Raw genomic sequence first — 23,498 nt, 5'->3', positions numbered from 1 at the left:
CATCCCAAGCCCAGCAGAGCAGGGAGGGCGGTGGAGCATTTGCCCAGTGTGCACGGCTAATGCCAGCCCGTCCACATGCTCAAGTGGTACCTGGAAGAATCTGACAAGGCAGCTCCAGACTACGGACAAGTCAATCCCTTTTCTAGCCTGTTTCCTCATGACGAACTGACAGGGTGGGATTAAGTCAGTAGTTCCATCTTTTCACTCGGAAGAGCCCCATCATCCCATTTTTTAGAGACGGCGTCTTGCTTTGTCGCCCAGGCTGGAGTATGGCAATGCCTCCAAGGCTCACTGCAGCCTCGATCTTCTGTGCTCAAGTGATCCTCCTTCCTTGGCCTCCCAAAGTACTGGGATTACAGGCATGAGCCACCGCACCCAGCCCAGGGAGGCACTTCCATTTGGACAGACATACAAGCTAACGGACAGACGCTCCTAGGTGTGAGCCACTGCACCTGACCAACTTTCATGTAATTTTAAAAAGAAGAAAAAAGTTCACGTTTATGCAGTGGAATACTGTGCTGCTATTCCACATTCAATCTCCAAGACAGTATTTATTTATGTATTTATTTATTAGACAGAGTTTCGCTTTTGTTGCCCAGGCTGGAGTGCAATGGTGCGATCTCGTCTCACTGCAACCTCCGCCTCCTGGGTTCAAGCTATTCTCCTGCCTTAGCTTCCCGAGTAGCTGGGATTACAGGCATGCGCGACCACGCCAGGCTAATTTTGTATTTTTAGTAGAGATGGGGTTTCTCCATGTTGGTCAGGCTGGTCTCGAACTCCTGACCTCAAGTGATCTGCCTGCCTTGGCCTCCCAAATTGCTGGGATTACAGACATGAGCCACCGCACCCAGCCGACAGTATTATTTTTTAAAAAGGAAGATGGACGGTATGTTTTATTTCTACTTGTGAAAATGAAATATATATATACATATAAATATTTTTTAATTTCTGGAAAAGTATATGAAAAACTGGTTACTGGTGGGTTGTGGGAAAGGGAATCAGATGGCTGGAGGGCAGGGGAGTGAGGGAAGCCTATGGATTCCTCTACACCCTTTAGTTTAAAAAATGGTGTGTACATGTATTACCTATTTTGATAAATAAATAATTCATTAAACATAACAGTATATACAGGTGTAATACATTCACTGAATCTCTTACCACTCGTGTCAGCACACAGTAGGCACTTAATAAGTGCTAGCCCCCTTTTGTTATTGGTCTCTCCAGAGCATGCATTAGTGATTTATGTTCACCCGACCATCAGCCCTTTACGCTGAGCTTCATTAGTAAGGTACAATGTTTGCTAAATGACCGAGACCCGGGAGGGGAAGATGTTTCCAAGCTTTCACGGCGGAGAGGCTGAGGGTCTCTGTTGCCATAGGAGACAGGGAAAGGTCTTCCTGTGCCGGGGCTGAAGTAGCGGGTACAGATTACAAGGGGTGGTTGGGGGGGTAAGCGGACAGACCTGGCATGGGAGTGGTGGCATTTGACAGTCAGTGGGAGCGCAGAGCTGCCCAGGTGGCCACCGGCCTCACCCTGCCCTGTGCTGAGGAGAGTGGGAACTCTGTTCAGCCTCCCAGGACCATGGCTTGGGGCATGAACTCAGTGCCCAGGAGCAGTCTGGAGACCCCCCCTTGATTTAGGCCCTGCAGCCCCAAGACCCAAGGGGCCGTCTTCTTCCTGGTCTCTAGAGAACTGTGGTCTTCTCATCTGGTGAGCTCCATATGGCACCAAGGGCCCTTTGTGAATGGAGCTGTGATCCCTGGAAGGCACTGGGTGATGGGGAGGGAGTGGAGAGGAAGTGGTAGCCAGATAGCCCAGCATCCAGCAACCGTGGGTGCTAGCAGCCCATTCACATTTTTCTTTTTTCTTTCCTTTTTTTTTTCTTTTTTTTGAGCCAGTCTCACTCTGTTGCCCAGGCTGGAGTGCAGTGGCACGATCTCATCTCACTGCAACCTCCGCCTCCCGGGTTCAAGCAATTCTCCTGCCTCAGCCTCCTGCGTAGCTGGGATTACAGGCGCCCGCCACCACACCAGGCTAATTTTTGTATTTTTGGTAGAAACGGGGTTTCTCCATGTTGGCCAGGCTGGTCTTGAGCTCCTGATCTCAGGTGATCCTCTCGCCTCGGCCTCCCAAAGTGCTGGGATTACAGCCGTGAGCCATCATGCCTGGCCAGTCCATTCGCATTTTTCAGGGATGCACTACATGCTTGAGATCTGGGGGCTTAGAATTTGGGGATACAATACAGCTTCGGCAGTTGTTATGTGAGGTGGCCCTGGGTCTTAAACCACCCACGTCCACTGTCATCACTACTAAAGACATTGAATATTTACCATGTGGCGGGCGCTCCACAAGCATGATCCCACTGAACCCTCACAAAGACCCAGGACAGTGTTTAGAACAAAAAAATTTTCTTTCCAGGGATGGAAAGTGTGACTCAAAAACATTAAGTCTCTTCCTGGGGTCACAGAACTCACAAGTGGCCAGGCCAGCATCGGAAGCCAGCTCTGCCTGCCCGCCCAGGCCTGGATGCCCAGCCACGACCTGGCATCCCCTCTGCCCAGCTCCCATCTCGGCTCTCAGTAAGTGCCAGGAGCTGGTCTCCATGCCTTGAAGCCCCGCCCTTCTCCATGGCCTCCAGTTCCTACCACCCCACTGCCCCAAAGCTGTCTCACCTGCCTCTAGGCTCTGCACCTCCCTCCCAGTCCACTCAGCTTCCCAGGAGGTCCCCAAGTACCCCAGTGTCTGGGGACAGTGGTGGGCAAAGGGCCCCAGGGCCTCTCAGCTGGGCCCATGGCTGAGCGCGGTGGGGAGGCGGGCGCAGTGCACAGAGCTGATCCTAACCAAGTTTGCCAGCCCAGCTTTTCTCATGGCTCTCACACAATGGTCTGCTTTGTGCCCACCTGCCGATAATGCTTAATTAGGCGAGGAGGTGATTAATTTGAGGTAATTGACAGCTAATTAGAGGCCCACAGGCTCATTAACTTGACATCTTGTCTTCGTGAATTGGCTGAGTAGGGTCAGGTGATGGAAGCCGTTGCTTCTCCCTCCCCAGCTCTCAGCCCCTGTAGGCTGAGGCGATCACCTGGGGGAGGGCTGGGCCGACCCAGGAGTTCAGGTGGGGCAGTCCCAAGGCCAAGAGTAGAGGAAGCCAAGGCAGTGAGGGAGGAAGGGTCCGGATGGAGGTGTATGCCCTGACCTTAAGAGGGAGAGAGTGGGCAGGGAGTGAAGGCTTGTGGGCACTTCAGCAAAGACACCTAAGAGAGGTGGGGTATTTAACAGGGCCCGAGGGCAGGAGGGAGAGCTGGTGTCCATGAAAGGAGGAGGGGTGATGGGAAGCGGGTGAGTGGGGCAGCCTGTTGGAACTAAGCATAGGCTGTGGGGTGACAGACCTGGGACTGGATCCTAACTCTGCTACTAACCAGCTGGGTGACTGTGAACCAGTGAGTTAATTGCTAAACCTCAGGCTTCTCCTCTGTAGAATGGGAATAATAATGGTACCTGCCACAGGAGGTTGTTGTGAAGAGTCCATGAAACACTGAGGTAAAGGACAAATCTGTGAATTGAATGAGCAGGGTCAGGCTGAGTAGGATTCGTACCCAAGGGTCTGATGAGTGCACAGTCAAATGTTAACTAGTCCATTAAAATTGTTTTAAATGAAAAGTTAACTATTCTTGGTGGCAGGAAGGAGTGACATGAAGAGAGAGTGAGTGGGTAGAATGGGCGCCAGGCTGTGGGGAGGCAATGGCAACCCCCTCCCAAGATAAGCCACCGTTACCCTGCAGGACACCTGCAGGCCTGATCACAGTAGCCTGGCGGAAGGTGTGGGGAAAAGACCTTCTTGTTGTTACCATCTCTTTTGGGCACGGGGCATGCAATTCAGCAATAGATATTAAAGTTTAAAATGCACACGGTCTTTGATCCAGCAATTCCCCTAATAGTGATACATCCACAGATACCTAAACTCAAGGATATTTGCTCATCACAACATAGTTTGTAGTAGCAGAAGACAGGAAATGACCTGAATGTCCATCACAGGACCTGGCTAGGTAACCGAAGGCACATCCACACAGTGGAATAGTATGTGGCTGTTACATCTCTAGGTACCAATATGAACAAGATCCAAGATAAATAGAAAAAAAAAAAAAAGCAAGCTGCAGAACAGGTGTAGTTTCTACAAGCTGCTACCTAGTGGTCTGAAGGTTATGGGATGGCAAGGAGATGTCTTTTTTCATAATCTGTTCGTTTTAAATATAGTTTGTATTTACTACCTTTTCAAAAAGTATTTAAAAAGTCATACAAGTTTTTTTTTTTTTTTTTTTTTTTTTTCCCCAAATGAAATCTAACTTGAAATCTGAATTTATAGGCAAAGTGCCTCTGGCTGAACTGGGGGTGGAGGCCCAGTCCTACCCACCTATTTCCTTCCTCCCCTCCCCTACAGGCTCCAAGAGGGTCATCTGGAATCCATCATTGTCCACTGGAACTTTCTATGATGATGGAAATGTATGCAGTTCTACACTGTCGAATACAGTGGTAGTCAGTAGCCATAAGTGGCTACTGAGCACTTAAAATGTGCCTAGCGCAACTAAGAAACTTATTTTATTTTATTTTTTTCACTCTGTCCCCAGGCTGGAGTACAGTGGCGCCATCTCGGCTCACTGCAACTTCTGCCTCCTGGGTTAGGTGATTCTCATGCCTCAGTCTCTCGAGTAGCTGGGATTACAGGTGTGCACCACGATGCCCATCTATTTTTATTTTTTTAAATTTTCAGTAGACAGGGTTTCACTATGTTGGCCAGGCTGGTCTCAAACTCCTGACCTCAAATGATCCACCTGTCTCAGCTTCCCAGAGTGCTGGGATTATAGGAGTGAGCCATTGCACCTGGACAGAAACAGAATTTTAAATTTTATTTACTTTTAATTTAGATTTAATAGCTACATGTGGCTAGTGGCTACCAATTGGGATAGCACAGAAATTTCTTCAAGGGACCAAACAATTCAGCTGACCCTGGCCTCCATCTAAGGGAATACCAAACCCAGTGACTGTCACCAGCACCACTGATAACTCCAGAGTTTCCTGCAGTGTAAACACAGGCTCTTTGCTATAGAAATAACTGAAGATTCCTTCCTTCCTTCCTTCCTTCCTTCCTTCCTTCCTTCCTTCCTTCCTTCCTTCCTTCCTTCCCTCCTTTCTTCCTTCCTTCCTTCCTTTCTCTTTCTTTCTTTTTCTTTCTCTTTCTTTCCTTCTTTCTTTCTCTTTCTTTCTTTCTTTCTCTTTCTTTCTTTCTTTCTTTCTTTCTCTCTCTCTTTCTTTCCTTCCTTCCTCCCTCCCTCCCTCTTTCTTTCTTTCTCTCTCTCTCTTTCTTTCTCTTTCTTTCTTTCTTTCTTTCTTTCTTTCTTTCTTTCTTTCTTTCTTTCTTTCTTTCTTTCTTTTCTTTCTTTCTTTCTTTTAAATGTATACTTTAAGAAGTATAGAGTGTATAAACAATTAGGTAAGCTTGTGGAGAAGCTGACCAAGATACATAAATTAGGAAATACAAGTGTCCATCTAAATTTTCTATATTTCATTTTTTCATAGTATTTATTAAAGATGTTTAATATACGGTTTCTCATCTGTCATTTTGGAAGTCCTTTATTGTGAAGACAATTCTATTGTCTGATGACAAACAGCAGCCACCATGGTTATTCGGCACCTCCACGGTGGATAAATTTAATTTCTTCTTGAGATACAAGTTTCCTTCTGTATTTCTGAGGTAATGTTTTTATTATTTCTGCAGTATCTGGTGGACCCTGATACATCAGCATATTTGGTGATTTACTTCCCTCAGAATGTTGTGAAATTACAGAAGAGTGAGGTGGTAGCCCTGCTGATCTTAAAGCTTCTGATACATTGGGTTTAGGATTGTCTCTTCTGTCAGGAAACCTTATTAATGGAGTGTGTGGTTTGACTACCTGAACGACCCTAGTGGCAGACACCATCTTGCTGCCCATCATGACCCCTGAAAAGGGGCAGTTTCCGGGGCACGAGCGAGCTGCAGCGATCACCCGAGTCCCAGGCGGCTGGGGGTGCACTTCCTGGGATGTCACCTCTTTTCTTTCTTTCTTTTTCTTTTCTTTCTTCCTTTCTTTTCTTTCTTTCTTTTCCGTCTTTCTTTTCTTTCTCTCTTTCTTTCTTTCTTCTTTTTCTCTCTTTTCCTTCCTTCCTTCCTTGCTTCCTTCCTCTCTCTTCTCTTTCTTTCTTTCTTCTTCTTCTTTTTTTTTTTTTTTTGAGACTGAGTCTTGCTGTGTCTCCCAGGCTGGAGTGCAGTGGCGTGATCTCGGCTCACTGCAAGCTCCGCCTCCCGGATTCATGCCATTCTCCCGCCTCAGCCTCCCAAGTAGCTGGGACTACAGGCGCCCGCCACCACGCCCTGCTAGTTTTTTGTATTTTTAGTAGAGACGGGGTTTCACCATGTTAGCCAGGATAGTCTCGATCTCCTGACCTCGTGATCCACCCGCCTCGGCCTCCCAAAGTGCTGGGATTACAGGCTTGAGCCACCGCGCCCGGCCTTCTTTCTTCTTTTTCTCTCTTTTCCTTCATTCCTTCCTTCCTCTCTTCTCTTTCTTTCTTTCTTTCCTTTTTCTTTCTTTCTTTCTTTCTTTCTTTCTTTCTTTCTTTCTTTCTTTCTTTCTTTCTTTCTTTCTTTCTTTCTTTTCTCTTCTCTTCTCTTCTCTTCTCTTCTCTTCTCTTCTCTTCTCTTCTTCTTCTCTCTCTCTCTCTCTCTCTTTTTCAGACAGTGTTTTGCTCTTGTTGCCCAGGTCAGAGTGCAATGGTGCGATCTCAGCTCAGTGCAACCTCCGCCTCCTGGATTCAAGTGATTCTCCTGCCTCAGCCTCCCGAGTAGCTGAGATTACGGGCACACGCCACCATGTCTGGCTAATTTTGAATTTTTAGTAGAGATAGGGTTTCTTCATGTTGGTCAGGCTAGTCTCGAACTCCCGACCACAGGTAATCCACCCACCTCAGTCTCCCAAAGTGCTGGGATTACAGGCATGAGCCACCACGCCCAGCCTGAAGATCATTTCTAACAGAATTAGAATTGCACTGATAGGAAGCATGTCAGAGATGCTGGTAGCTCTCTTGGAATCCCAGTTATTTTAGGAAGGAGCACCTGAATGATCCATGAGTGAAAAAACATATCTTTGGCTTTGAGATCAGTGGCCAGTTCCACCTGGGAAGAATTTAAGTGATGAGTTAGGTCACTGGAGGCATCCATTTGGCAACTGTGCAATGAGCCTCTACAATAGGTCAGGCTCTGGAGAAACAGAAACACACATCTGGTCCTCGCTCTTGAGGAGCCCGCAATCTGGGGACTGATTTCTCAGTAAAGGGTGGATAGACAATGGTGCTCCCTCGAAGGAGAGCCCAAGGGTGCAGCAAGGGGCTTGAGTTTGGCTGACAGCCCTCCTCCGCATTGAGGTCACAGAGAATGAGGGCACAGGACAGGGCCCTCCAGTCCTTATGCTCAGCCGCTGGTGGAGCATGAGTGGCAGCTGCCAAAGGGATATGTTGACCATCTTCTGTCCTTCTTTCTGACTTCATAGCTTTGAACCCAGGGTGAGTCTGGGATCCTCTAGATTCCCCTATGCGATTGCCCCAAATAGCTTTCATGGCGTGGTTTGAAACATAAAAACCAACAGCTTTCATCAGCGCTTCCCTTTAGAGGCTCAGAGAACCTTAACTTCTTTTGAGGTACAGCTTACAGAAAGTGCGCAGCTATTAACTGCACAGCTCGATTAATGTTTATACACACACCCTCCTGTGTTAACCACCACTCAGATCAGGAGAGAGAGAATTTCCAAAACCCCAGAAGACTCCCTGGGCCCCTTTCCAGTTAATACCTCCAAGGTAACTACTATTTAGACTTCTATCACCTAGATTAGTTCTGTCTGTCCTAGAATTTCATACAGATGGAGTCATATGGTATGTGCCCTTCATTCGTGTTTGGGAGATTCATCCATATTACTGTGTGAAGCAGCATGGTAGTTTGTTCATTCTTTATTGCCAATTGGCATTCCACATAGAATATACAATCTATCCATTCTCCTGCTGATGGCCTTTGTTCCCCCAGTTTTTTACTTGCATGAATGAAGTTGCTATTATTTTCGCATGTATCTTTTGGTGTCAACTCATTTTTGTTGGGTATAAGTGGAATAGGCATAGGCATATTCTTTGAATTCTTTTTTTTTTTTTTTTGAGACAGTCTCACTCTGTTACCCAGGCTGGAGTGCAGTGGCACAATCATGACTTTCTGCAGCCTCAAACTCCTGGACTCAAGTGGTTCTCCTGCCTCTGCCTCCCAAGTAGCTGGGACTACAGGTGTGCACCACCATGCCTGGCTAATTTAATTTTGGAGAGATGAGGTCTCACTATGTTGCCTAGGCTGGTCTTGAACTCCTGGCCCCAAGTGATCCTCCTGCCTCAACTTCCCAAGGTAATGGGATTACAGGTGTGAGCCACCATGCTTGCCACCCCCTGTCCTTTTTTTTTTTTTTTTTTTGATGGGGTCTCACTCTGTGGCCCAGGCTGGAGTGCAATGCTGTGATCATAGCTCACGGCAGCCTTGAACTCCTGGGCTCAAGCCATCTTTCCGGTGCTGCCTCCTGAGCAGCTGGGACTACAGGGATGTGCCACTGCGCTGGCTAATTTTATTTAATTAAGAAACATCTTTTTTTTTTTTTTTTTTTTGTAGAGATGGGGTCTCACTATGTTGCCCAGGCTAGTCTCTGGCTCCTGGACTCAAGTAGTCCTCCTGCCTCAGCCTCCCAATGTGCCGGGATTACTGGTGTGAACCACTGCAGCGGGGACACTTGGTCCTTTCGACAACCTGGTGAAGTAGTTATTTTCCCCCTTTAATGGAAGAGGAAACTAAGTTCAATAAGGCTAAGAATCCTATCCAAGGCCACACGCCAAAGCTATTAAGTAGCAGAACCCATATTCAAACTAGAATGATCAACTGTCACATGGTCAAGACTGTTCCTCCTCCCAGGAAACCCCTGAGTTCTAAGCAAATCAGACGGTTAGTCACCCTAATTCAAACCTGACTGGATTCAAAAGTGGAGCTTTGTTATTTTTTCTTTGAAACGGAGTCTCGCTCTGTCACCCAGGCTGGAGTGCAGTGGTACGATCTCAGCTCACTGCAAGCTCCGCCTCCCGGGTTCACGCCATTCTCCTGCCTCAGCCTCCCGAGTCACTGGGACTACAGGTGCCCGCCACCACGCCTGGCTAATTTCTTGTATTTTTAGTAGAGACGGGGTTTCACCGTGTTAGCCAGGATGGTCTCGATCTCCTGACCTTGTGATCCACCTGCCTCGGCCTCCCGAAGTGCTGGGATTACAGGTGTGAGCCACCGCGCCTGGCCCCAAAAGTGAGCTCTTTATCATCAGGCTGGGATTTCCCCTGGCCTAACATTTCACCAGACAGCACGTGGTGTTAGCACAGACTCAAGGCAGAATATTTTGTCTTCAAAACACTCATGTGATATCAGGATTTTACTTGTTTTTCTTTTATTTTGAAGAAAGCGATTTCATTTAAAGTAGATCTGAGTTGGGTAAGAATAAAATTATTTATATGAAAAGAATTTTCTAATACAATCCATCAAACAAGGATTTATTCAGCACCCATGAGCTGAAAAGAAGTTTAAGGCAGTCCTTGACTTCAAGAAATTAATCATTTACTTAGGGAGCTAAGAGGAAAGCTTAAGGAATAAAATTAGAGGATAATAAACAGTAATAATAATCACCCCATATGTGAGTACTTACTGTGCCCAAGGGGCTTTACAGAGTCTAATTTAATCTTCACAACACAGCTGTGAGATATGTTCTGCTGTTATGCTCATTTCAGATGAGGAAACCAAGACTTGGTGAAGTGATTTGGTCAAGGAAAAAAATCATTGAGCTGTTCACTTAAGATTTGTAGATTTAATATAAACGAGTTACGCCTCTGATAAATCTTTATTGAATGGGAAACGCTTGAAAATACAGACATTTTTTCCTTTCTCTGCTCTTGAATATCCTATCCCCAATAATTTAGTGCAAAATTTTAAATACGTATTTTGGCTTGTTTCATTTTAGGAAAATAGCAGTTCAGGTCAAAATGGCGCTTTTAGCCTTAATGGCTTGGGTGCAAATAGGCACAGCTTGTGACTGTGAAATCAGAGGTCCTGGCTTGCAGCGGGGTTCCGGGGCTGACACAGTCCAATGGGCCAGTGCAACCTGCTTGGTACCCCGGCTGCACAAACTGTTGGCCTCATGGTCAGTCCTGACCAGAAATGCACAAGGGTATTTGTCCCCTGGGTCCTCAAGGTCAGCTCCTCCATCTCCCTCCAACACACCCCAAACCTTATCACATCCCTCAACCTCCTGACCCTGCCACCCATCTCTGCTTTTCAGGTTTGCAGGCCCCCACCCAGAGGCACCTTCATCATTCCTCCCTGACACGTCAACTTTCATTTTCCTAGGACGAGTCTCATTTGACAGTCTCCTGCCCATATTTCTAAGCTCTCTGGGTCTCGGTGTGCTATTTCTCTGTCCTCTCTGGGGGTTGTAACACCAATCATCTGCAGGTTTCATTAGCATGCTGTTTACCCCTGTCTTTCAGATCATTAATGAAGATGTGAAGTGAGACACCAATCCTCACGGCCCCCACCATGTGCCCCCTCCCGTGCCCGGCGCTGCTGGAGTCATTATCCTTCCTGGTGTGACAGGGTCAGAACCAAACCAATTTGCATCAATCTTTGGTGATGCTGTGAAGTGTTGCCTGCCCTGCAATGCTGCTGCCGTAACAACTGCTTCAGCCGTCTGGTCTGGAGTGCTCTTCTCTCCTTTGGAAGGCTCATCAGATCTGGCCACTCCAGTTCTGGCTGAAAGCCCCAGAGCGACTGCAACGGTCAGGCAGGATTCAGGGCTACACATGGCTGACATTGTTTCTTCTTCGTTTCGCTCTCCTGAGCTGGGCAGAAAGCAGTCCCTCTTTGGCAAACAGGATGGACAAGTGCATGCACTAGTGGAGGAGGGAGCAGATGTGGCAGGCACGGAATTTTACTCGTTGCTGCATCTATTTCTATCAAGGAAAATGGGGAGTGCTCCCCATTCCCCCCCATTTTCTAGCCCAGGCCTAGTCAGATGTGTGGGTTTGTATATTCTGGATACTTGGGGCTGATGTGGTCAAGTCACTTCTTGGGGAGAAGGTCAATTCTTCTCCACTATTTTCTCACGTCATTTGGTCCTGAGGCTTTTATATCTTCTTTAGCAATTCCATGACTATGCTTCTCATCCTGCAGGGAGACTGACTTTATATACACACTTGTCTCCCAATAAAAGTGAGAACCACCTCCTACACATCCCTTGTGTCTTCCAGACCCAACTCAGATGAAACGCACTTCCTTCTCTTTCCTGAGAGTGCAGCGCCTCCAACTGGTTGTGATGAAAACATGAGTATAATTCCAGATTCTTCTCTGACCCATTCCTACTCCTGACCTCCAACTCATCTTTTCTTCCTTCTCTTCCAATTGGGAAGGGGAAGGTAAGCAGGGAGAAAGCAGTGAAGGAAACTCTCGCAAACACAACATCTGAAGTAAGGTGCTGCATGCCCAAGAGCTGGGGGAAACTTAATGCTAAGACTCTACAGCAAGGTTAGGTGAGACATACTTTCTCAGGGTAGGGAAAGACTGAGGAAAAAGATAGCTATTTGGCAACACTGAACACCTACTGACTGAATGATTTTTTCTGTTCCTGGGCAAAGGCTCTGAGGAGTGTGGGGAGAGATGGAACTGTCATGAATAGGGAACAAGTTTTTTTTTCCACATTACATACAATGAAGTAGAGGTCCTAGGGCATAGCTGGATGGTTATTAGGTGCTCAATAAACACTTATTGGTGTACAGAATGATACACATTTGCATACGAAAGAACAAATTTCATTACCATATACAAAGGTCATCGATGAACTATGTATGTGTGCACATGTGTGCAGGATAACAGGCTGAGTTGAGAAGCAGGGCTTTTAAAATCTGTATATCTGGCCCCAGAGGCTTTTTTCTCCCTGTATTATAAAATCAATACCTGTTTCTGTAGAGAGCTTGGAAAACGTAGAAGAAAACAACAATACCCCATATTCCTCCAACCAGGCAGCAAGCACTATTACCACCTTTGCCTATTGCCTTCTATTCACCGCCCCACATTGCTGTAATTGTGTTACATCCGGCTATTTCACTTATCCTTATGACAAAACCATTTCTTCCATGATATCATAACCTCTTTGCAAACACACCAAATGGCTGCATGGTAGTTCACTATGGGAATGTACCCTGATTTACTCAACAGCTGCACATCTGAACAGCCTTTGGGACCCTTGAAGGCAGAGGCAGCAGCAGCAGAGGTGGATGGCAGGAAGCAGGAGGCCAAGGTGAAGCAGCTCTCAGGACCTTGCTTTCCCATGAGCCCCCCCATTCCTCAGAGACCATTTCTGGTTCCAATCCTCACATATCCCTCATGGGTCCTGCTGCAGCCAGCACTTCTCATTTCCACTCAGCCTCAAGTCACTGACTTTCCCACCTTGACTCTTCTCAGCTGCTCCTTTGTGCAAAGTCACTGGCTCAGGCCAACTTGGCTGCTGGGGCTTGGCTACATCCAAGAAGGCCCTGGGATGTGACTTTCAGCCTCACTTGACCCTGAGGCCTCAGGCTGCAGAGTCAGGCCAGGGTCTCTCCATGGGTTCCCAGAGAAGGCAAAGCCCAGGGGAGGCTGCCAGGGGAGCAGAAGCCTGAGTGGACCCTGCTCAGTCCTGGAAAGGGAGTGAGAACCTGACAAGTCTCACACCATAGAAAACTATCTGGCCCAGGCACAGTGGCTCACGCTTGTAATCCCAATACTTTGGGAGGCTGAGATAGGTGGATCACTTGAGCCCAGGAGTTTGAGACTGGCCTGGGCAACATGGCGAAACTGTATCTCTGCAAAAAATACAAAAATTAGCCAGGTGTGGTGGCATGTGCTTGTGATTCCAACTACTTTGGAGGCTGAGGCAGGAGGATTGCTTGAGTCCAGAAGGCAGAGGTTGCAGCAAGCTGAGATTGTGCCACTGCACTCTAGCCTTGGTGACAGAGGGAGACCCTGTCCTCACGATAAAAAAAGAAGGAAGGAGGGAAGGAAGGAAGGAAGGAAGGGAGGGAGGGAGGGAGGGAGGGAGGAAGGGGAAGGGAGGGGAGGGGAGAAGGGAAGGGGAGGGGAGAGGGAAGGGGAGGGGAGAGGGAAGGGGAGGGAAGGGGAGGGAAGGGGAGGGGAGGGGAAAGGAGAAGAGAAAGGGAGGGGAGAAGGCGAGGGGAGAAGAGAAGGGGAGGGGAGGGAAGAGAAAGGGGAGGGGAGGGAAGAGAAAGGGGAGGGGAGGGGAGGGGAGGGAAGGGAAGGGAAGGGAAAAACTATTTGGAGGAATGTGGAGGACTGGAGGGTGAGGGGTAGCGGGTTATGACCCAGTCCAACAGGGAAGTGTGTTCCTGTGCAGTGACTAGAAAAGCATGGTTGCTCAGAAAATACGAGGACCACAAAGATTAGCAAAGCACAGTGATTTGAGGCTTATGTATGCCAAGTTCAGTATCAGCTCAGAAACCTGCCAATGTCCCAAAGAATACCTTTCCCTCCCTTGCTTAATGCCACTGTCTGTAGAGTCAACGATGGTTTCTACTGAATGTCCATGGGCCTCAGTGGGTGGAAGGATGGGGGTAGGAGAAATAGTAAACTGTCAGCTCTTCTGAAGGGTTACGGAAATAGTATTCTGCTTAACTGACTAGTCAAGGTAACCAGAAGTTACTATATTTTCCCTGTAGGGATTGCCAATTTTTTTTTTTTTTTTTGAGATGGAGTCTCACTCTGTCACCCAGGGTGGAGTGCATTGATGCAATCTCAGTTCACTGCAACCTCTGCCTCTTGGGTTCAAGCAATTCCCTTCCCTCAGCCTGCCGAGTAGCTGGAACTACAGGCACCCACCACTACACACAGCTAAATTTTTTTGTATTTTTTTTTTTAAGTAGAGACGGGGTTTTACCATGTTGGCCAGGCTGGTCTTGAACTCCTGACCTCAAGTGATCCACATGCCTCAGCCTCCCAAAGTGCTGGGATTATAGGTGTGAGCCACCATGCCTGGCCTAGGGATTGTCAATTTTTAATAAATATGAGTATAATAAAAAATTAAATACTACATGGAATCTGTTTTATATATCTATCAAGCAATTATACACATAATGGGTAAGATATGCCATGCACCACTCTCAATACTTTGCAATACTCATTTAATCTCTACAGCTACCCTAGTAGTTAGGTGCTATTTGCACCCAGGCAGCCTGACTTCAGAGCCTGTGCCCTTGTCCATGATGCTGATAGGACTCTTTAAAGTGGAAAAAGTCCTAAGGAAACCAAGGCTTAGAGAGAAGTAACTTATGCAAGATCACCCCTGCCTTTGTCTCAAAATCCAAGCACTTATTATATCTTTGACCAGCAATGAGGCTATGAACACCGAATGTCAAGGCACAGTTCATTCTTTCAACAAATTCTTATTTTAGCACCTATTATGTGCCAGGTAGTTCTGTTTATAACCAAAGAAACTGTAGGAAATTGAACAAATTTGGATCAATTCTTTGGCATGTCCCAAAAGTTGTTTTTAACAGTCAAATCTTATCTTCTCTATGTCTCAGAAAAATGAAGGTAGAAAAACAATGCAACTTTGATTAGTTTTTTGGCTTCTCGGATTCTACATAACTGAATCTCCTTTTGTATTGGAGGTCACTTTCAAAAACACTAGGTATAGAAATCAAGACAGAAAGCAGAGGGCAAGAGAGAGATGAAAATATGTGAGCCCAATTCTGCTCCGAACTTGAGTTTAATTGAGATTCCAACTGCCATTCTCTCCTGCATTCTTTTGTCCCTGGCTATGACCAAGTTTACGGCTGTATCGCCCCAAGTAATCCCCGTAATGGGCTGCAATCCTGGGGGAGCTGTTTTTGTTCATTAAGTGGCCAACCTCTGAGCCACATGGAGTGCGGCCAGTTATGGCTTCTTGCCCTGGCAGATGGGCCACTTTTCTGTTTTAAACAAACAGAGATCTTTCAGGAGAGAGGAGACAGTAGGCAGGGGTTGGGGACACAACCAGAGACATAAAGGTGATGGGTGCTAGAAATGAGGGCCAGAGTGAGGGGGGCAGCGGGTGCCCCTTCCACGTCATGCAGTCTTCTAGGGCAGAATTCACTCATGTGCTGTGTGTTAGCTTTCTCTGCAATGGTAACTATAGTTGGATAGGGCTTACAGTTTGTGAAGGGCTCAGTGTAGTTCCCGGAATGATGCCAGCGGTCTGCAGGGGTGGGAGGAGTGATGGGGCCATAGACAGGAGGCAGCGAATGAACAGAGTGGGGCAAATGGCTGAGAGGGGGCTTCCCCTGAGGGTCAGAATTTCTCAGTGCTTCAGACTCCAGCTCAAGTGACAGGGGCCAGGCTGTGCCCAGAGCAGTTCTCTCAAGTCAACTGACTCTTACCTCTTTGCCCACAGCCCCAGTGTCTGCTTCTCGAAGTTGGGGAAACATTGCAGCAGCTGCTTGTTGGGAGACCCTGTCCCCTCACTGCATTGCACCACCCCCTCCCTGCCACCTGCCCCACCACCCCATGTCTGTCCTCTGGTTAGAGTTGTGTGAAGCGGAAGACAATTTGGGGCTTATTAGTGTCCCAGGGAGACATGTAACTTGTGTTGCTGGGACCCAAACAGCAAGAGTCTTAGCGGCAAACTCCAGCCGAGAAAAGACTGAGGAATTGTCTCACCTAATTACAGGGAATGGCCCTCTTTGTGTTTGTGATTCGGTACGGTTGTCCGATCGCTTTTGATCGCTTTTCTCTATTTGCTGGCTCAGGCCATGCTGGAATTGTGCTAATTAGAAGAGAAATGGACAGAGTGATCCTGTCAGCCCTGGTTACTGGTGGGGACAAAGCAGAATATTATTCTGAGGCAGTGTTTTGTGAGGGCCCTTCTTCCAGCTCTCATTAGGAGGAAGGGGCCCACAGGAGGGGAAGGTTCCAAATGCCTGGCCCAGCTAATGGAGCACTGGGGTGTTCCTGTGCTAATTAACAGGCTCTGCCAGCACTCACGCCAACCAGGAGCCTCACAGTTACACCTGGTATCGTCTGAAGCCCCCAGCTGCTCGAGAGGAAAAAGTGCCAGGCAAAGGGTGGGAAGGCCAGTGGCCTCTTTAGGCATAGACAGGGACACACACCCCAAATGCCAAAAAGCCTACATAGATAGGAAAAGTCAGTTCCAGTCCATCAGAACTTACAACCGTGGAGACACCACCCTTTGCCACTCTCTGGGGTTGGGGGTTGCAAGACTCTGGTGAAACAAAGCCCACATAGGGATCAGATATCCTTGTAGCTCTCACAAGATGAAGAAAACAGAGAATGGAGAACATAACCAAATGCTTGGAGATGGAGTTAGTGCCGAAGCTGAGAACTGGTAAGAGACTGTGTTATTTGGCTTCTGGGATCATCCACCTTGGCCCAACTGTCCGTTTCCTCACTTCCTGCTCTGCCTGTTCACCTTCCTGTGATGGCTTAATCCTGGAGGAAACAGGAGGAGTCAGGGCATCCCACTGGAAGTGAAATTTCTCGGCTTCATTTCAAAGCTCCTGGGGAAGTCGAAACACCCTTCTGAAGCCACAGGGACAAGGGGATGACTTCCATCAGTTCTATTTTCACTGCCTTGATCTGGGAGAGTCCAGAAGAGCAGCTAGAGAACTAAAACCACGGAGCAGTTAGCAAGTGTCCATTTAAAAAATATGACAAAAATGGAAAGATAAAAATGATGGTATTTCAATATCAACACAATTAATACCCTGTGAACTTTAAGTGCTCTAACCTATGGAAGGCAGGCCAAGCAAATCAGCAGAGGCCTAGACTCTGGGAGACTGAAGACAGCAAGAAGTAATGAGTGCTGGTAAGAAAAAAAATGTTAATAAGAATTTGCAAACGTGTCTCCAAGCTCCAATACTATGCTTTTCAGAATGTTGCTGCTCACATTTAACAGATGCTTTCCAGGATGGTATTTGGAATGGCAAAGGAAAAGGGAAAAAATATCTGTAGGCAAGTAATACACAATTATTTACTGTAAAAATAGTCTCTAAAGACTTAGAACATTCATAACACTGTCCCTGCTTAGTCAATCAGCCATGCTTTTCTAGATCACAGAAATCTACTGTTCATCCAGATGTCTTTTTTGGAAATAAATGATGGGCCTATGATGAGAAGCAATTTGCTGTCCTTAAAATGAAATGCTTTCTTTAAAAGGGCATATTCTGGTCTAGAGCAGGTAAACTATCAATGGGTGAAAGCAGTAGCGGTAATGAGTACTTCCTCTTTTCCAGTTCTTGAACACAGTTGAAAAGGAACCCACACTAAGGGATTTAGTAGATGGCAGATAAATACTTGTTTTCAATCTATCATGTGTAACCAGAAGTCTGCAAGCAAATAGCTTTTGAACCCCCAGTTCAAAGAAGACATTGAAGAACTAGATGTGTAGGAGCCAGCTATACCTTGAGGAGTTTTGAATTTAGTAGGAGAAATAAGATATGTACTCAGAGCCAGGCGCAGTGGCTCACGCCTATAATCCCAGCACTTTGGGAAGCCAAGGCCAGAGGATCTCTTGAGGCCAGGAGTTTGAGACCAGCCTGGCCAACATGGCAAAACCTGTCTCTACTAAAAATACAAAAATTAGCCGGAGTGTGGTGGCATGTGCCTGTAATCCCAACTACCAGGGAGGGTGAGGCAGAGAATTGCTTGAACCCGGGAGGCAGAGGTTGCAGTGAGTCAAAATTGCATCACTGCACTCCAGCCTGGGCGACAGAGCGAGGCTCTTGTCTCAAAAAGAAAAAGTACTCAGACCACTTAAATATAAGGCAGAGTGTGGTAAGAGTCACAGGGATGATATGGGGAAATGCTCTAGGAATGTAGGGGAAGGACCATTTCCAGCTGGATCATCAGGGGATTATAGGAAGCATAGGTTTGATAGATGCAAAAGGGATCCAAGATCTTCTAGGAACTCAAAGGCAGGAGCAAAGGCACTCAAGTGAGAAACTGGGAACTGTTCAGAGTAACTGCAACATGGACTTCATACATAGGAGAGGAAGAAAACTAAACGGAAGGGTTGATTAGGATTACATGTAGAGAGTCTTAAAATGCCAGGTCAAGAGATTGAGACTTTATTAGTAGACATGGGAAGATATTAAAGGTTTCTTTTTTTTTTTTTTTTTGAGACGGAGTCTCGCTCTGTCACCCAGGCTGGAGTGCAGTGGCCGGATCTCAGCTCACTGCAAGCTCCGCCTCCCGGGTTTACGCCATTCTCCTGCCTCAGCCTCCTGAGTAGCTGGGACTACAGGCGCCTGCCACCTCGCCCGGCTAAGTTTTTGTATTTTTAGTAGAGACGGGGTTTCACCGTGTTAGTCAGGATGGTCTCGATCTCCTGACCTCGTGATCCGCCCGTCTCGGCCTCCCAAAGTGCTGGGATTACAGGCTTAAGCCACCGCGCCCGGCCGATATTAAAGGTTTCTAAATACTACTGTAGGGTGTTGGGCAGTGGTAGGATAGATTGGAAGGCAGGAGACCAAGTAGATGACGGTAAAGCCCCAAACTATCCACTAAGTATATTAAGGAGGAACACAGTGGATTGTTTATCATTATAGTTGTACTTTCTGATGAGGTCTGTGCTTTAAATATCCAACTCGGCCCTCTGAGGAAAAACTCACCCTCCTGTAAAAGGGACACATTTATTATGAAGACACAGAAACCATCACATACAAAGTACAATCCTTTAACATCCTGAAATACATATACACACACACTGTACATCAATTTATATTATCAATATAAAAATACATCATTAACATTTCTAAGGATGACAAATACAAAACCAATAAATATCGCAATTCTAAAACATCTACTTACATTAAGTGCTGGTGGATAGGATGATGATAAAAGAAAGAGGCCAAAGCGGACCAGAAAACCAACTACCTGGCTTCCAGTTACAGACTTGAGTTGGTTTGGGGGAGGTATCCCAATCAATTTCCCCAAACACTTAAAAGTGCCTGATGTCATCAACTCTCAAAAACAGAGCAAAGGAAGAATCTGACATTATGGCACTATTTTTTGGCCACACACACATACACACACAAACTCTTCAACCGCATTTAGTGAGATACAGAAATATCCATCGATAATGAGTTTAAATTAAAATCAAAGCCCCTACAACCTAACCTTCTATGTAGCACCCCAGTAGAATGTTTTACTTCTCATACTCATCTTTCATATCTTATGTTCAGTCTTTTTTCCTCTCAATAAGTAAAACTACATGGATGGCCAAACGAGAGAAAAATTCAGCGTTAATTCTAGCATGAGAACAAGGCACAAATGTCAGAAAATGGTTAATGGATCAGCTTTTAAACTGAAGAGTGCCATGCCCTAGCAAACACTCACGACTCAAAACTTGACCATAACTTTTCTTGTGTCCAAACACCATCAGACTATTGCCACAGGGATCTTCTTTTTTTTTTTTGAGACAGAGCCTCACTCTGTTGCCCAGGCTGGAGTGTAGTGGCATGATTTTGGCTCACGGCAACCTCCACCTCCCGGATTCAAGCGATTCTCGTGCCTCAGGCCCCCAAGTAGCTGAGACTATAGGCATGCGCCATCACGCCCAGCTAATTTTTGTATTTTTAGTAGAGACAGGGTTTCACCATGTTGGCCAGGCTGGTCTGGAACTCCTGACTTCAAGTGATCTGCCCACCTCAGCCTCCCAAAGTGCTGGGATTACAGGTATGAGTTGCCTGGCCAGGATATTCTTATTTATTTATTTTGAGATGGAGTTTCGCTCTGTCGCCCAGGCTGGAGTGCAGTGGCGCGATCTTGGCTCACTGCAACCTCCGCCTCCTCGGTTCAAGCAATTCTCCTGCCTCAGCCTCCCGAATAGCTGGGACTACAGGCCCGTGTCACCATGCCCAGCTAATTTTTGTATTTTTAGTAGAGATGGGGTTTCACCATGTTGGCCAGGATGGTCTCTATCTCTTGATTTCATGATCCGCTTGCCTCGGCCTCCCAAAGTGCTGGGATTACAGGCGTGAGCCACTGCGCCCGGCCCCGGGATATTCTTTTGTGCAAAGTTTAGGAAACTCCATGCACTTCTCAAAACATCAGATGATGGGGGCTGGCTTATACGAGAAATATAAAGAACACATATAATAGATTTTACCCACGGGCTAGATTTTCAGATTTTAACAGAGACAGATAAGTGGTGAAGAACTCCATGAAAGTTGTATTTAATTCTTTCGTGTGTGTGTGTTTCTATTATATAGATGAACTATCTCATACGTGCTGTCAGAGGGGACAATCCCACCATACCACAGCACATTCTTTTAAGGTCAATTAGGGCTTCTAGCTTTCAACCAAATGGGAACTCCTATAAACCATCCCGTTTCTCTTGTCTTTCAGGCTACACTGACTTTCTTGCTTGAATCTGTAACAGATTAATTAGAACTTGAAAGTCCTTTCTGTCACCTTCACATTGGTCTTTAGATCTAGAACCCAAGGCAACCTTGGATGGGCCTTTCACTATACAAGCTAATTCCAGGAGGGACTCAGGGATCCCTTTGCCCGAAGTCAGAACTGGAAGGTGGGGCTGGGAAGTAAGGAATGAAAAGCAAATGGGACTATCATAAGAGGTATAGAAGTTTTAAAAAACAGATGTACATTTCAAGAAGATTCTGGTTTCTCCAGCTGGGGATTCTGGGAACTTAGTATATACTGGAGAGTTCACAGGTCAGGCTGCATGGTCTGGTCCAGAATCTAGTTGGTCTCTGGTCTCCTTGCATCAAAAACACTTCCTAAGAGATCAAGAACAATTCAAAAGAACCCATCCAATCAACATGTCACAACTGACTGCCATGACTGAGTCAAATCAACCGTAAGATCCTGGGGCTCCTGAATCACTTCCAGAAATGAGAAAGCAGGACTTTGACCTTTAAGAATGATATGCCCTCAGCTGTTACCAATATCCGAGGCTAAGAAGGTTCAAGTCTGAAAGCTGACTGAGTAACTGCAATGATCCTTGGGTAGAGCAGATTCTTCTCTTGCTGCTGAATGTCCTCAGACGCGTAGAGTGCCAGGAACAGGGGAGAGGGCAGTCCTGGAGGTACACCCTCTGGTCTCTCCCAAGCAAGCAGTGAGGTGTGCATTGTTAGAGGTGCACCGGGAAGGGAGCTTGGTTTCGAACCCCAGGACATCCTGTCCACAAGCAGCTGCTACTTCTTGGGCTTCTCTAGAATATTGAGGAATTTCCCCCGTGTCATCTCTCTGGCTGGAATCACAAAGCAAACAAATGATCAATGAAAACCTAAAATCTGAAAAAAGAATCATAGAAAGATTTAACTTAAAAATGCAGATTGATTTAAATTATATATCAAGTTGCTATCACAACAGATTTAATCATCACCAACTAACCTCCTAAAAGAGGGTAAAAACAAACCGTTACAGACAACTACAACTCTACAAAGCTATTCTGAAGTTGGCAATTGAGATACACACCAAATGACTGCGAAAGATTGTATCATTCACCTTTAAACAAATCACCAGGGGATTCCCCCAAAACCTATCTCTGTCTCAAGAATCTAACCTAATACTCATGTTCACTATCTCAGGGGGTTTGCTTTTGGGGCCTAAAATCCAACCAAGATTAGTCTTCTCTGGGTTGCTGGTCTCTGGACATTTATAATCTCAAATCAAAATTAGAGATCATTTACCCTATCTCTCGGCAGTGGTAGTCCCTGGATACTGTAATATAACAGGGTTTATATTCCCTTAGTGCAGTTCATCTGTGGATGGTGTCATAAAGTAGGGTTTATAGAGCTTTGGTCTTCTTTCCCTTGGCATTGTCAGTCCTTAGATATTTAATATAGCCAGCCAAGGTTTATGTGTCTTTCTCCGGCTTTCAGCACCATCAATCTTTGAATGCTGTAGTTACAAGTGGGTTTATATAGCTACTTTCCTACATAGAAGGTTCCAAAATGAAAGTAAAACATTTCTCAGTTACAAGGGCCACTCCAGAGGTCCCCCATTTTAGATCTCAGAAAGCATACGTAGTGTAACAGCCCCTTCCTCATCCTCATCCTAAAAGGCCATGTTTTCAGATTTCTTAAATGGATTTAACAGTGCAGAAAGTTTCTGATGGCTGATGGCTGGCTCTGGGAGCCAGGCCTTCTGGAACCATGCAGTAGGCACAGGGCAGGTTGTGTGGCCTCCCAAGAACACATCTCCATCATGGCCAAAGAAGTGAGGTGGCTAGGGAGGCACCCTCAGGAACGAGAAGGACCTTCACCCAGGCCTCCTTGTTGCCTTTCCCAAGTCCAGAGCAAACAGAGCTAGATGAATGGCCTCCCGCTCCCCTCTGCCCCAACTTAAATTTTCTTGTTTTATTGTACAATGAAGACATAAAACAACACAACCTCTGGGACCACAGGGAGGCTTTTGGTAACTTCAGTCTATACGTTCCCCATCTTTCACTAGTTCCTGTGCTCCAACAGAGGGAAAGGAAATTCCATTAACTAGGCATAGAAGCCCAGTGTTGGGTCTTGCCTCACGTGCCCACAATCCCAACCCAGATCAAATCAAACAGACCGTTCCTTCCTTTGTGGATTTATAGCAAATCCTGTATAAGCAAAGTTCCTATAAGACTTGCATGCAATTCCTTGCTTATATAGTTGTCTTCCTCTACTAAAAGGTACTGAAGGCAGAGACTGTTTAGTGCTTTGGACTTCTCTCCCTCGGCAAAAGATCCAAACAATCAGATCCAAACTCCAGAGCACGTGCCCTCCTGTTCACTTGTCATCAGAGATGTTAACATTTCTGATTAATTCATATAGCCCTTATTTTATTCCTCATTTCTTTATCCTCGCTCTGCTGCAGTGCGAAGATTCTTACCGACCTGCTACAGACTCAGCAGACTGGATAAATTATAATACACCAAAGAACTAGAACCAGAAACGCAAAAAATGTTAGTTTCCTTCCTTTCCATCAACAAGTATGACTAGTTAGTGGCCCTCAGTGCTCCATTCTCTACATGATGGGAGTCTTTTTAAATGTGCCTTGCTTATTTGACAAGAAAATCATTTCCCTTAATACAAATAATGCCAAGTTAATGGAGAGATTGGGGTCAAGGACTAACTACTCTAGAGAAAATCCAATCAAGTACTGTCTTGCCCATAGGAGGCAGCATGGGCTTCTTGCAGAGAACATAGGATTTGAACTCAGTTTAAGTTCCAGCTCTAGGCCGGGCGCGGTGGCTCAAGCCTGTAATCCCAGCACTTTGGGAGGCCAAGACGGGCGGATCACGAGGTCGGGAGATCGAGACCATCATGGCAAACACGGTGAAACCCCGTCTCTACTAAAAAAATAC

The 23,498-nt window shown here is 46.3% G+C and overlaps 1 protein-coding gene and 1 pseudogene across 4 annotated transcripts in view; both read right to left on the bottom strand.

Moving 5' to 3' along the window:
• LIN52 (lin-52 DREAM MuvB core complex component) overlaps positions 1 to 23,498 on the bottom strand; it is a 141,785-nt gene that overhangs the window by 5,663 nt on the left and 112,624 nt on the right. For 2 of the 3 annotated variants that reach the window (XM_001093490.5, XM_077941468.1), the window contains exon 6: positions 18,809 to 21,404. The exons of the other annotated variant lie outside the window; for it this stretch is intronic. In XM_001093490.5, the coding sequence (XP_001093490.2) occupies positions 21,349 to 21,404 (56 nt within the window). In that variant the 3' untranslated portion in view covers positions 18,809 to 21,348. Of the gene's footprint in view, positions 1 to 18,808; positions 21,405 to 23,498 lie in introns of those variants that run through there. 3 annotated transcript variants of the gene reach the window in all.
• LOC100426786 (alpha-ketoglutarate dehydrogenase component 4 pseudogene) lies at positions 5,564 to 6,053 on the bottom strand (annotated as a pseudogene). The gene has a single exon (XR_013396456.1). The product of XR_013396456.1 is annotated as an alpha-ketoglutarate dehydrogenase component 4 pseudogene (transcript).

The sequence above is a fragment of the Macaca mulatta genome, chromosome 7, assembly GCF_049350105.2.
Source record: "Macaca mulatta isolate MMU2019108-1 chromosome 7, T2T-MMU8v2.0, whole genome shotgun sequence".
Lineage (NCBI taxonomy): Eukaryota > Metazoa > Chordata > Mammalia > Primates > Cercopithecidae > Macaca > Macaca mulatta.
The sequence above is the reverse complement of the archived record's forward strand: the minus strand, read 5'-3'. Positions and strand labels throughout refer to the sequence as shown.